This window comes from Vidua macroura, chromosome 3 (assembly GCF_024509145.1).
Source record: "Vidua macroura isolate BioBank_ID:100142 chromosome 3, ASM2450914v1, whole genome shotgun sequence".
Classification (NCBI taxonomy): Eukaryota; Metazoa; Chordata; class Aves; order Passeriformes; family Viduidae; genus Vidua; species Vidua macroura.
In genome coordinates, this window is record NC_071573.1 from 62,869,377 (window position 1) to 62,883,769 (window position 14,393).

General features: G+C 45.6%; 1 protein-coding gene across 2 annotated transcripts; it reads right to left on the reverse strand.

Moving 5' to 3' along the window:
- Positions 1–2,349: 2,349 nt before the first annotated feature.
- Positions 2,350–13,840, reverse strand: HEY2 (hes related family bHLH transcription factor with YRPW motif 2). Of its 2 annotated transcripts, none has more exons than XM_053973245.1 (5): positions 13,566–13,840; positions 12,308–12,386; positions 12,120–12,203; positions 9,423–9,504; positions 2,350–4,597 (listed from the first exon to the last, which is right to left on the reverse strand). In XM_053973245.1, the coding sequence occupies exons 1-5, from the start codon at positions 13,646–13,648 to the stop codon at positions 3,915–3,917; spliced, it is 1,011 nt and encodes a 336-aa protein (XP_053829220.1). In that variant the 5' UTR covers positions 13,649–13,840; the 3' UTR covers positions 2,350–3,914. The 2 variants fall into 2 exon arrangements, with proteins under 2 accessions (XP_053829220.1, XP_053829221.1); XM_053973246.1 differs by lacking the exon at positions 13,566–13,840 and adding an exon at positions 13,008–13,109.
- Between the last annotated feature and the right edge of the window lie 553 nt (positions 13,841–14,393).

Here is a 14,393-nt window from a genome sequence, read left to right on the forward strand (position 1 = left end):
CAAAATCCATGTTCCAGGCTTATCTTGTGGCATCCTGATTGAAGTACCATCTTTCAAAACAGCTGCAAACATTTTGAAGGTTCACCCTAAGGAGGCAGCAGCATAAGCTGGCACCTCCTGGCAGTTGTTCAGGCAGAGGTAGTCACAGCCAATTATTCTACTTTGAATATATGCATTCAGCTCTCGGTCACAGTAGCTGGTTTTTCTTCTAGGCAATACCTAATGCTGGATTTCCTCCACTTGCAATCACAGCAGAAGGAGGACAAGCAGCACTACCTCTCAGTTGCCTGTCTCCTCTCTAGGATAATAATCTTCTCTCAGCAGCCTAAGTGCTTTTTATTTGCATTGCTGAGGGCTAAGGTTTCGAGCCTGCTAATGCTGATTGACAGAATTGGTTTTTAGTTTTTTCCTTTCAAGAAAAACATTCTAAGAAATTGCATAACCTGCTTTGATCCTCTTGATAAGTGGAATTTAAAGTTGTAAACCCACCCATTGAAAAGTTAGTCAAAGCCAACTGCTAACTGTTGAACAAGCAGTCTGACTTGTGTTCTTGTAGTATGTGCCATGATCTACTCTTAAATTATATAAATTACTAACTTTATTCTTCATCCAAGTCCATTCCTCATTGAATGCACAATAGAGAGAAAAGGGCTGAAGTAAGGCTGCACATGCACAGCCACGGGTCCTAACTTTTGCATCTTGGCTATTCCAAGGAAACAGCTTTCCCTTGCTTTCTTTTAAAGACTGCATAGATACCTTCAGCTCTGACCTGTTAGCACAGCTACAGCCAAAGCGACCAGAAGCTATTACTCTCTCATGTCTTTCCAACAGCATATGTGAAATACTGTGTCTTTGTCTTTAATTTCTCACTTGGAAAATCTTCATCCACTCTCAGAGAGGTAACATTCCAAACAACCTACAAATAAGCAGGCATGAAGAATGAGCTCCTCTTGTCCTCTAGGTGATTTGATTCAAACCAAATCAATACAGAAGACAACACAAGAAGAAATAGTGGAGACCAAAAGCCAACACAACAAGCAATAGAGGACATATCAGCAACTCATGGATCTGGCCTGTTTTTGAAAGTGAAAATGGGATAAACACAAACAGGCTGCACAAATTTTTCAGTGGTGTGTACCTAATCAGTGTCTTTTCAAACTGCCATTTTTTAGAACAAGGCAGAATATTGCATTTTGGGAAACAAATTATATTTTGAGGTACATCAATTAGACTGAGGACCTCAAGCAGAACCAAGTCAGTGGGTGCCTATTTTTAAGGTGATACATGCCTGAGAGACTTCCTACCAGGCTCTTTGAGGGCAGGTTAATAGTTAAAAGTTTACATTGAAGTAGGGCTGCAACCTGCACTTTCATGCAAATAAACCCCACTTTTTATCTACCAGCCATTAATGTCTTCTTTCTTCTTGAAAATACACATTTAGAAAGTGAATGATACCTCACTTGTATGCTGCTAAATATGCCAAACAGCAGCACAGCATTTCTGCCTTTAACAAAAAAAAAAAAGAAAAAAAAGTCATATTCCCCCAAACAACACTATTTCAAAGAATATCAAGGTTGATTAACAATTAAGGGGTCACAAGACTTCTTCCCTCTCTTTTGTCTATTTTTTCAAGTGAATGACAACCCCTCCTCACTTAAGTGCCAGAGACCAGCTAATTGAGGTAGGGATGAGTTCCAGGTTTAATATTTGGGAGAAAGGATGATAGGAGAGTGAGCCACTGAGCTGAGGCTGCTGAGGCTTTGGATGATGGGTGAAGTATCTGTCTGGCTGTGGTGTGATCCCCTTTGTCTGTGCCTCAGTCTTCCCAGCTGTTATTTCGGCATTCAGACATGTAAGACTTTGTCCTCATCCTTATAAACAGAGCTTTCCACACTTTCCACAGAGGGGCTTAGCAGGTCTGATGAAACAATAACAAACCCTTGCCTCAGTGAGAACTGTCATATTAGAAGACCAGAACTTGTAAAAATTACCTCCTCTCATTCCATATATTTATGGATTAATGATGTCATTGGGTTAACATTTTCATCTTCTAAACCCTATGGAGAGCTGAACCTAGAAACCTCAATGATTTTTGGGGCTCTCCCAAATGAACAGATGAACAGATATGCTTAAGCATACCATCAGTGCAGAGCCAGTTTGCAAGCCTGAAAACCAGTGCTGCTTTGCTATTTTTCCCTGCCTATTCCATAGCACGCTGGAGAAGATGGGTTTCCTGGCTGAGCAAGGGGAGAAGAAGAGTACAGAGCAGCCAACAGGCTTGTTATCAGGGGCAGAAAACAACTCTAAGTCCACAACTATTCTTCAAAAGCAAACAAATACGGCAACAGATCATCCATAAAACGCAGTCAAAAAGGACTTCATTTAATTAGTGATATGTAAAGACTTTTGCATAGAAAAAAGGTTAACAAAGTAATGCATAAAAGACCGACTAGGTACAGTATTTTTAAAACAAATATTTTAAAGTATATTTTGCATAATGTTTAACATTTTCAATGCTTATTGCTTTCTCCACACAGCAGAGAAATCAAGTGCATAATAATACATGCTGTGTTTTATTTTTATTTTCTTTTTTTTTTTTACATAAAATCTCTAGTTCTTGACTGGTTGTATTAAAATACTTAGGTTATTTTAAGTCACTGTAATAAAAAAATGAAAGCAAACCATTTTATGCAGCACTAGTTATCTGGGTATTGACAAAATAATTTATTCACATCCCATTAATACATTCATTTTGGTTTGGAATCAAACCCACATTACAATGTTGGCATGTTAATAGCCAATTTAAAAATCGTCCCTACCATAACTTCATTCATACCCAGAGTGATCATTCTCCCAGATGCTGATAGTGAAAAGAAGAGGGATCTTGCACTGAATCAGCTAAAAGTAAGTGTCCAAGTACAGCTAAATAAGTTCAGTTGAACTCTTACAACACTGAATCTCTTGTATTGGCATGAATCAACTGTATCCAACTGTGCACACTTTCAATAGGTGGCTACTTCTGAGTGCATGACAAATTCACTGTTTGTGCAGATCGGAGCTAGCACCATGTTTAAGCCATAAAAATGGGTGCCTCAGGGCTCACAGGCAATGCTGAAACGTTCATTAATCCCAGCACTGATAAGATAATTGCTTTTGCCAATGCTATGCTAGACGTCACAATTTGGCAAGTCTGTACAAAGAAAGTGAACTAAGCGAGAACTAGGCCTGTCAAACTAAACATTCTTCCTCGGCAATCTTTTGGCTAAAAAAACCTCTCCCCTTCAAGAGCACCATCTGCCCTGGAAAAGTATCCTAGTTCTGAAGATGAATGCAGAATTTCACCTCTCTCCCATACCATTTCCATACCTGTGCAATGTTATTTGTTTTAGCAGAACACACACACACACATATATATTTATTTATTAATTTTTTCAATGTCAGGCACTTATGAAACTGGAACTCCTTTTCTAGCCTGGGGAGACCTCGTGGATGCAATCCCTCACCTCTCTGCCAAACAAGGATGCATAGCTGGAGAACTATTAGTTCTAATGTCTACACATTTCTACGTACGTTGCAGGAAACCTCTACATGCCGATATGGTGACACTGTTATGAAAGCCATTGCTGCTCCCTCAAGGTACCTCCAGCAAGACAAACGGAGAAGAAGAAGAAGAAGAAAGTGTCTCCCCATGTCCTCTCCGACATCTGCAGTGAGGATAACCACGCCGCTCCTCGGTGGGCTCGCCGGCACGCCTCAGGCCCTTCGCGTGAAGGCTGAGCAGGGAAGACATCCCAGTCCCGGGGGCTGGGCGTGGGTGCGGGGATGTCTGGGCTCGGGAAGCGTGAGCACATGCGCGTGTGCTGAGAGGGAGAGGAGGGAGCTGGAGTGGGAAGAGGTGTGTGTGGCGGGGAGACTTAAAAGGCTCCAACTTCAGTCCCCCAGGGTCGGTAAGGTTTTGTGCCGCCCCCGGTGCCAGCCTGCTGAGGGCTGGCAGTGGCTGACACGGCCAGCGGAGGGGTGATGGCGGTGGCCGCAGCGACGGCGGCGGCGGCCGCGCTGGGTGGGAGCATGGGGAAGGTGCCGGTGAAGGAGAGGGGAAAGCTCTGGGCTGCAGCTGTGGCTGCTGCTGCCGCGGCATGAACAGTGGCCGAAAGGGACAAGAGGGAGGTAGAGAGAGGAGGGACACAGGGAGCGATGCTGCCAGCGGAGGGGACTCTGAGGGCGGCATCGGCGTGGGCGAAGGTGGCCGTGAGCAGGGCGGAGCCGTGCGGGGGCACGTCCGAGGAGAGTCTGCATGGGGCAGCATCGGAGGCGTGGAGTCCGTTCGGCTGCAGCAGAGCGGCCGGGAGGTGGTGGAAGGCGGCTGCCCAGTGGTGAGGGTGCAAGGGGTGGTGGTGGTGGTGGACCATGGAGGAGGTCATGGCAGCAGCTTCCCTCTGAGAGGCACAGGTGCTCAGGTGAGACACGAGTCTAACACGCAGGGGGTCGGATGTGTCGAGACCTTCCACCGAAGTCAGGTACCTCGCGACTTCTGTCAAGCACTCCCGGAAGCCGATGCTCATGAAATCCATGGCCAGGGAATGAACGTCAAAATAACCTGCAAGGGGAGGGCAAAATACGTGTTGAATGTGGAGCTGGCCAACCCAGTCCTGGCTCAGCCACCGCGTTTCCTGTTTGCCATTTATGGGTTAAGATGTGCAACAGAAGTTTGTTCTCTGGTCTGTAAATCATCTCTTTGACCATCCCTGTAACGTAATAGGCTGCAGTTGTTTATGCAGACAATATACAAATGAAAAGAAATAAGTCCATAAGACACTTAAAAAGATACATGATGCCTCTCCTGAAATTCCTCAGCAAGCTGCTGCAGTGCAGTGTTGATCCTGTATGTGTGAATGAGATGCTTATCCACACAATGAAACAGGCTGGAGATCAGAGAGCTTGCATGTACTACCCTGCCTTTTCTTCCCTACACTGGCATTCATCCTAATGCTTTCAAACTATTTCTTGACATTGTGAGATAGTTGTTGTAGCTGCTGCTGGGGTCCCATCTACTTCACAGAGTCATTAAGACAATATGACATACGATGTTGCTTAACTACAAACAAAAACCATCTTGTGATGACTCTGCACACACACAATAAAAAGCTTTACTGAAAAAGCGTTTTATGTAATGCCATCACTAATTTGGAGATGGAAGACTGACAGTCATATGGCCCATGAGGTATTTCAACAAACAGCAACTGGAACTCCATAGGCTTGGGACAAAAAAGTGTTTGAAAAAGAAGTTTTATTAAATGCACATGAAAAGATACTCCCTTTCTAAAAGGGTTGAGCATAACATCTTGTGTTTAAGTGGCAGCTCTTCAACCACAAAAACTTATTCCACTTTTTGGAATTTTCCTATTTTAGTTTAGATGTTGTCTTCTTGGGGGAGTTATATCCTATCCACTCCCAAGTTGGCATGGTTTTTCCTCTCACTTTCAATGAAAATTTTTAGGTATGCATGACTGTGATGTGTGTCAGTATATAAAGATCAAGTCCCCCTCTTATGGTGGCATGTGGCAGCAAGGCCTTGTACTCTGTCATGCAATAATCTCGGCCTTTCTGAAAAATGCTCGCACTTTAGATGGCTTTTTTAATTTTAATCAATTTTCAGGCTAGACGAAAGTGTTTCTGCCACTGCATGCGCACATTACAGAATTAACTCAGGCACATTTATCTGTGTTGCTCCAAATCCCCTGCCTGATATACACTCCATCTTGCCAAATCACAATGGTGCTTTTGCTGCATGCCTACTTGCTCATCTGAACCTGAGTGAAACTCTGGCTCAGCCAGCAGATCAACGAGCGTGAGGAGTTGAGGGCTCCTGTCCACAAGTGCTGACTCCTCACAGCTTTCTTCCTGCCAGGTCCACTGCAACCAAAGGTTTGAGTGAACTCCTGAGAGACAAAGGCCAGGCATGCCAGGAGCAGTGAGATAGCAGGGCACCTTCTCGGGTGCCAGTCAGCCTGGCATGGGGACTGCTTCTGTGCCGGAGGCTCCAGGACCTCCAGCAGCTTCAGAGGGGCTGACGCACAGCCAGAACCACTTCCCAGCTCTGGCCACGAGTCAGCCAGCCTGGGAGTCCTGAGAGCACTCGGCTCAAGCCAGGGCTTCCCGGCCTCCCTCCCTCCGGACTGGAAGAGATGTGGGGGATGTGGTTGTCACCAGCTTCCCCTGAGTCTGAGCTGCTGGCTCTGTGACAAGCCATCCCAAAGCCCTGGTAATCCTGGCTCCCTTTCAGTCTCCTATGGTGGCCGAGACATGAAAACAGAGGCTCGATGAGATCTGGGACTCCCAGGCTCCATTATATTTTGATGGTTATCTTTTCCCAGTTTCCCCTTCACCAGCTTCCCCCTTTTAAGAGAGACTTAAAAATGTTGATTCTCATTTCTTTCTTAACCCAAGAACATCCTCCACCATGAGCACATGCCAGTGTTTTGTAGTGAATAGGAACTCTTGATTTTACCTCATTTGTCCTGGTAAGCCACCTGTGCTGCACACAGGCCACTTAAGCTACATGAACCCATGCAATAACCCAGGTGTCACTCACTCAAGATACATTTGTAGCTGCAATAAAACCACACTCAGTTCTCTGCAAGCAACTCACTGTTGACAAATCACTCCTCCCCTGTGCTTGCTTGCACCATCAGCAAAAAGCCCTGGCCTGCGGCCAAAATAATAACTCAATGTGAACAGGCGACCACTATCCACACCTGCGTCAGGGTGGCGGAAACGCGGAGTCTGCACAGGACCTGAGAGGCATCTGCCTGCCTGAGGCAGCTCTGAAAAGCAGAGAAGGGGCAGAAGTCATGTTGGGTTTTTTTTCCTGCAGTGCCCACCTTGGGATCTGTGTGCTGAGCAGTGGCCAACCCCATCTCGACTTGCCAAGTCCCACCCATTCCCCATCATGGATGTCCTCCTTTCTGTGTGAGGAAGAGGACAGTCCTCAATGCAGGGCAGTGTATGGGTATCAGGACTCATTTCTCCTTTCTGCAGTGTTTGCCCCTGGTGAAAATGATGAAACTCATTTTCTTTTCTGATACAAAAAAAACCCTCTGTCTCACAAGATTAATTACAAAGCTGGAAATAAATGCAAATAAAACAAATATTTACTTTAAAAATACTCTAAGAAAATATATTTAAAACTGCTAGCTAGATTGCAAAATAAAACATTAAGCAAGCAGGAAATGCAGGTTTAAACTTTGCCCAGTACTAATTCTCAAACCTCTTTTTCTTACAGTTTCTTAATCTGTGCAGTGAGATTACTCTTTTCTCTAGGACAGAAGGAGCAGATAAAGTTGTAGTATTTGTGAAGCGATCGGGTATTATTGTGATGGGCCACCCACTGTGGATCATGGTGTAAAAGGCAGTTGCAAAAATAAGCCTGCATTGCCTCTTCCCACGCCACAACACTTCATCCTTTCCTGCACTGCCACGGCTATGCCGGTGTCAGCTGGGGCAGGAGAGACATGGCAGCAGAGACCAACCAAGGAAGAGAACAGACTGCAAGACATAGGACTGCTAACAACATCCAGTTTGTACAACTGGAGCCAGAGACTGGGCTCCACCAACATATCGCTCTGTCCCGCAGCTCCCATCCCAGGCATTTCATCCCCTGCCCCACTTGGCCACCTGACCCAACCCATTTATAAAAAAATCCCCTGCATGCTTTATTTGGGTGGGGAAGCCAGGGAAGGAAGCTTCCTGATAAATTACATCTCCATTTGGGTTCACCTCCTGGCTGTCCTGCTGTCGGTGCAACATTGGAGGGGTGGGAGCTGCTGCAGCTCCTCAGAGGAACAATGGAACAATGTGCAGCGTGATGTGGGGGTCAGGCTGGGATAGCTGAGCCACACATCGCATGGGGAGGATGAAGCGAAACAACCACTTCCCTCAGCAGCCAAGCACTCTGTGCTCCATGCACCGAGGGAGACAGAGCTTGTGGAACACCAGCACACAACCACACTCTCAAAGAAGGCACCGTCACTGGGACACACAGAGGATTTGAATCACCTGAATACAGACTGCATAACCATGATCAATTCTGGCATTTCAAGAGTGTATCTTTAGCAACTAGAGTGCTTTCTCAAGTACTTTTTACATATATATAATTCTTTTAAAATTTTGTACATTTTCTGAGGAATCAAGAGACATGTCTGTTACCTGATGGGCAATAAAATTCCTTTCATCTCTTATCAAACAAGTTACCTATAAATTTTAAGCTTAAATGGACTCCTAGAAAAAACTCCTTAACACTTAGAAAAAAGGTATGTCAGCTTGGTGTTAATTTTCACATTTAACAGAACACCAGCCTTTAACTTGCTTTTCTATAGCCATCTGCTGTTAGGCATGCACTGATTCTAAGCTGAGTTTTTTAATTGCTGCAAGGTACTGAGAGGAGCATAATTCAGTTATGCACTAAAAACTTTGGTCAAAAAAAAAAGTAAGAGAGAGAAAGCAGCAGTTTTATTTTCCAGCCTTTACCTATATGGCATAGTGGGTGAGTGAAGAATCAGCTGGTTTCCATTACAACAATTCAAGGCATGATCAAGGTTGATGGCACGAGACATGGGACCATGCTTATGGAATGCCAGCAAGTTTTTAGCTCCAAATAAGTTCCAAAATCATGACTACACAGAACACCTCGTGGGTGGCTGAAACCATTTGGCCTCCAGCCTTGGGACTGTCAGCTTGCACAAGAGAGGTACGCTCGACTCCTGGCACTTGGCTGATCTAATGGGTCAGCGAGTGCAGCCACTGCGTCACGCCAGCAGCCATTAACAGGGAGCTATGCCGGCCTCTGACACACAAATATAGCATAGAAATGTGAGTGCAGAGAGCATTGCCTGCCCACCTGCTTTATCAGATACCTGGAGCTGCATAGAGCAAGACTGAGTTTTGTTCTGGTGAATGAGATGGTCTAACCTGGAACTGAAAAGTCTTTCCAGAACAAAGAAAATATTTAAACATAAATTAAAGTTCTTCTCTGTTCACTTCCTTCAGTATAGCAGCTCAATAATGAGGTTTAGCATCAGATTTTTTGCTACACAATTGTTGCCACAAACCTCCTGTTTATGTTTGGTGTTTGTGTATTTGTTTTGTCTCCCTGTGCAGATTTCAGTGCTCTTTGGAAACCCCAAACAAATCTCTCACTGGGCTGCCTGTGAATGAAGCCTTTACTCCCACAGTGTTATGAAAGCAAACACAAGCCCAGGGTCAAGTGCTTCTTTTGTCCCAGTAGCTCTTTCCCACGAGTTCAATCCTGCCATTAGCATTGATTTCCACTCTTTTAATCTGGAAACGCCTATCACAGCTCCTCAAAGCACTTTTTTTGATGAGATTTCCCCAAATATTAGAAAAAAAGATTGTTGGCTCCTTACCTTTCCCTCCTGTTGCCTGCAGCATCTTCAGATGATCCACTGTCATTTGCAGTATTTCCGCTTTTTCTAATTTGGCAGATCCCTTTCAGATAAGAGACACATATAAATAAAGGCTTACGAGTACTAGAAACTTTAATTTTATATACTTTCCACTGAGCTCAGCCTTATGGTTTCAATTTCCCCTATCATTAGGACATTCTCTGCTTAATTCTTTCGTGAGCATCTGCTTCCCAGACTTGGTCTGACTAATACCACCTCCCTAATTTCCCTTTATTAGGGCTATACCTCAGCACAGCTCTGGCCTTGAAGGTAGTGTAGAGATGACATCTTCAAGAAATGAGAGAAATATGTTAACTTTCTGGACTTCCTTTTTAACAACAAACACAAGTGGAGAGCTGGCAGGACAGATCTTTGTGGTTACAGATTAGGACCCTACTGCAACCTTACTTTTTGTGCTATTACCAGTAGGTGTCCCTGCGGACACACACCCAGCACTGTCCCTCTCTTCATGGCCTGTTAATTTGCAATGTATCATTTGGTTGCTGAATATTCCATTCTCATTTTTGGACTGAAAAAAAAATGCCACACAGTCCGCAATATTTTAAGTTAGTGAAAGGCCTACTTTGCAAGGACTAAATACTGTGAAAGAGTGTATGTAGCTCCTCTGTCAGCAAAAATCTTTTCTGACACTAAGAGTGGCTTACAGAGCTACAAGGGATACTTGAAAAAGTACAAAATAGAACTCAAAAGATAATATTAGTATATCAATGTATAAATAAAACTATTTTGCTTGGTACGATTCCCTTGGATATCTGGAACACACCGAGACAACACAAATGTTATTCCAGTGCAAGAGATCATCTCTTGGCATCAGTTAAAATCAGGGCCGTGCAAGCTGCAGCCACCAGTGGATCACATCTTGCAACGCACTTTTTTTTCTCTTAGTTATCATTTGGGCCACCTCACTGTCTCGGCTGGCTTCAACCAGGTTGCACATTTTTGAGTTGGGCAAAGCTTACCCGGCGCTGTGCAGCTGTGCTTCAGAGCGCTCATCTCTGCCACACTTGGGAGCAGCACGGGGGCTTGGGGAGGGAGGGAGGCGGAAGCGAAACTAAACCTCCAACTTGGAAACTCCAGTGAGCTGAATGTCAAGGAGCTGGGCAAGAACTGATGACTTTGTCCTTGGCATATTGTGGGAAAATGGTGGGACTTTCTGATTCAAATACAGAACATGCTCATTTTTATGGCGGTGGATTTTTTTCAATCTGCTTATTGCTTTCAACGTACCAACGTTGATGTGCGTGTGAATGTTTGGTCAGAATTCCCCATTTTACATGAAGCTATATCCTGTAGTTTTCTCAGACTTCATCCTTTCCATAGACACAGCACAAGCCGTCTCAGTGAGAGTGACTAATAGCTAAAAACTGCATGGTGCTGGGTAATTTCCAAAGGCTCTGTAGGACTTGTTTTATAATGTTTGTGGTTTTCAAGAAATAAACAATAAAATGGCACAAACAACTGTTGTCTCTTGCCCCTGTTTATCTAGCTGAAAATATCCTTGTCACTGTTTTGCCAGAACGAATGTAAGGGCACAGTGACAAATACCAGTTACTAAAAATCATACTGCAGGTGACACAAGTGATGCTCTCAACCAATACTTCGAATTTATTTGTTTCAGCCAGCTTTTGCTCAGGCCAGGGATGAAATAGGCCTAACACGGTGCGGTGTTTGCCACGTTAGTTACCACTTATATTCAGCACCTCCCAATCCCGCTCGCAGGTTTTACTTTCTGGGGTTTTTTATTTTACTATTAGGAGGCAGTCAGGTTATTTATTTTCAGATGTTTCATTTTTATTGAAACATAGTGTCAGTTGCACATATCCATAGATCTTCAGACACTTCTAGCAAAACAGGAACAAGGCTGAATATTGAATCAAAGCCCAAAAAATAAAATTCAAGATATGGAAAAAAATTAATCTGGATGGAAAAAACCAAAATGCCTTTTTTTTAAAGTTTTTTTTACAAAACATTGTATTCTAAGCGCTTGGTCTGTAATTTCACGACCAAGGAGCTGAGCCAAAATTAACTGGATCCTTCCAGACTTCCTACTAAATACTTTCTCACTGAAAGTCTGCATATATCACTAACTTCACTAGCTGACAAACATGGGCCTATTCCACTTCCTAATCCACTGGTTCTAAAGAGTAATCTTAAAACATGAATAATCCAGACTGTCTGCTCCCTTTTCAGGAAACTACACTGATTCGCTTGCAACAGAAAGTATAGATTGGAAAAAAAGGTCTGTTAAAGTAGCAGCAAAGTAAATTATATTTAAAGATTTAGACAGAAGGCTAATTTACGTACAGGTTTGGGGAGTTGTGTTAGGTTTGTGTTTTTTTATTTTTTATTTAATATGGAGTAAAGCACATTTTTAACAAAACCACTACTGGAATTCATCGCAAGAACAGGGGCAACATGAACACAGTTACCCTTAAGGGAAAAACAAGCCAAAGAATGGAAATGTTTTTCAGCCTTATAATGAATTATGTTTCTAATAGTTTTGCCACAACAAAGCATTTCATTGAAATGCCTGCTTTGTGCCAGATCAGGACACATACAGTATTATTTTAATGAGATTTATGAGAGAACTAACATTGCCAGATGAGATACAGAATTTATATGAAAAAATAAGCTTACTTGTTTTTCAAACGCAGTTGGCACAAGCCTCCTCAGCTCTGATAAACTGTTATTTATACGATCACGGCGCCTTTTCTCTATAATCTATTCACAAAAAAACCAAAACACATTAAGTTTATATACATGAAGGGCAAAATCACAGCACACATGCAAACTGTCAGATGCAAAAATAATTAAATGAAACATACCCCTCTTCTTTTCTTTCTAGCCATGATCTGAGATGTTGTTGTTGGGGAATTTGATCGAATGACAGAACTATTACTTTGCCTGCAAAACAATAAAAGTATGTCAGGTGTTGCACAACTTGACACTGCTCTTTGAAGACACCTTAGGTCACCATATTACATATGCATTGTCCCTCTAATGCCATTTTCAATGCTTTTAAGAGGTCCCTTGCATTGCACAGTGTTTTTGAAGACAGCAATGCATTTCAGTTTTGACTGCCCCAGCATACATTTTGAATTGACATTTTGAATTTTCCAACACTCTGTTGGAAATAAAGTCCTTTTCTGTAGACGGTTCACTATCCAGCACAGATTTCATTTTCTTTGCATATAAGGTCCTGCCTACCATGTACAGGCTGAAGAACCAGGCCCAAATCTGCATGAACCATCTCGATATGGCAACAGCAGTGGTAAGTGGACATACCCGATGACACAATCTCTGCCAGGCCTGCTGGGTTTTGACGTTGCTGCCCATTGCTACACAGTCAGTGGATGGTCAAGTATGATGCCAAGTCCTCAGCCTGGCTCTGTTGCATTGTCCAGGAGCAGGAGCAGAATTCAAAATCTGCTTTTAAAACTATACTACCCACGAATATGAAGTTGCTCTTATTTCATCATGAATGCGAAAAGAAAAAAAAATCAGTATCTTTTAGTACTTATTTACCTACTGATGAGAACGAGATAGGGCTCTGGTGCATGAACCTCCAAACTGGCAGGAGGAGACCAGAAGCCCCTCAGCGTGCCCAGCCCGACTCTCCCTGGGCAAACACCACCGCTCGCCCTCGGCTCGCATGGCGGGTCTGCTGAAGTTCAGCTGCTGAGGATCCCTGCTTACTTTCCACGGCTCATTTCCCACTGGCGCCGGTTTCTTTAGGTTGTTCGGCCTGATCAGGAGCGATTTTGGAAAAGGTCTGATTGCAAATGGCAAATCAAGCGGAGCTAATGAACCGCAGCCTGGTGGCTCACAAAGCTACCGGAGTGCTGCGCGTAATTTCGAGGCTCGGGCAAGTCCAAGCGCGGGGCTAATTTTTTGGGGGGGCTATGAGCGAGCTGCCAGCTGACCTGGAGGGGGACATAACACCTCTGACCTCGGGGGGCCGCCGCCCCCCCTACCCCCATCCCAAGGGAGTGTCCGGGTCTCCCCCTCGCCCTGCTCCTGCCCGGGGCGCATCCCGGCCCGCGCCACCGACGCAGACGGCGGCCCCGGGGTTGCCCCACTTACCCCGAGTAGTTGTTCTCGCTACCCACGTCTATCGTCTCGTCCATATCGCTGTCTGAGGTAGTTTCCTCGCAAGGTCGCTTCATCGTGTGCACGGCGCGGGGGCAAAGATAAATAAATCCGGGGGGGCTTCGGGCACGGCACAGCTCGGCACAGCACGACTCCGCGCAGCCAGCAGAGCAAACCCTCTCTGAGGCGCTTTCCCACGCCGCGGCACAGCCTCAAGCCCGACGGCCCGCCCCCGGCAAGGCCCGCCCTGCCGAGGGTGACGGGCGGGGGCCGCCCACCGCCGGGGCGCGGAGGCGTGCGGAGGAGCGGGCGGCCGCCCGCCCTGCGGGGGCCCCGCCGCCCTCGGCTCACGGCAGGCGGGGAGCGGAGCCGGCACGGGGCCGGGGAGGGAGGGGTACGGGGTTCCGAGCATCCTCAGAGCTCGCCCTGCGGGGAGACGGAGCAGTTCTGGATTCCCAGCCCTCCGATGCTGTCGGACGAGGAGGGGTGGCCGGGGTCGCCCCGCTGTCCATCTCTCACCGGGCATTTGGGAAGATCTTGCTCCCCTCCGCCCGTAACACACGAGCCAGATCAACCCCCTGTCCAGCGCTACAGAGCCCCGGGCGGTGGCAGCAGCCCCGGTCTCCTTTCTTTCGGTGCCGCGAGTTGTGTTATCGGGCACATGAGCGTGCGTTGGAGAGTTGTGTAAGTCCCGGGAAATGTATAAATCCTTCCCGGCCGGGTGCGTCCCCAGCCGCCCCGTCCCGCTGGGCTCCGCGGGCGCGCCGATGGCTAGCGGGCGCTTGCAGGGCCGGGAGCCAAGCACAGCGATAATCCCTGCTG

Excerpts from the sequence above, each read along its gene's own strand:
- HEY2 (XM_053973245.1), bottom strand. The coding sequence starts at position 13,648 with ATGAAGCGACCTTGCGAGGAAACTACCTCAGACAGCGATATGGACGAG. Across the intron at positions 12,204-12,307 it reads CTAGAAAGAAAAGAAGAGGG|ATTATAGAGAAAAGGCGCCG; the intron begins GTATGTTTCATT and ends TTTTGTGAATAG. Across the intron at positions 9,505-12,119 it reads CAACTGCGTTTGAAAAACAA|GGATCTGCCAAATTAGAAAA; the intron begins GTAAGCTTATTT and ends CTTATCTGAAAG.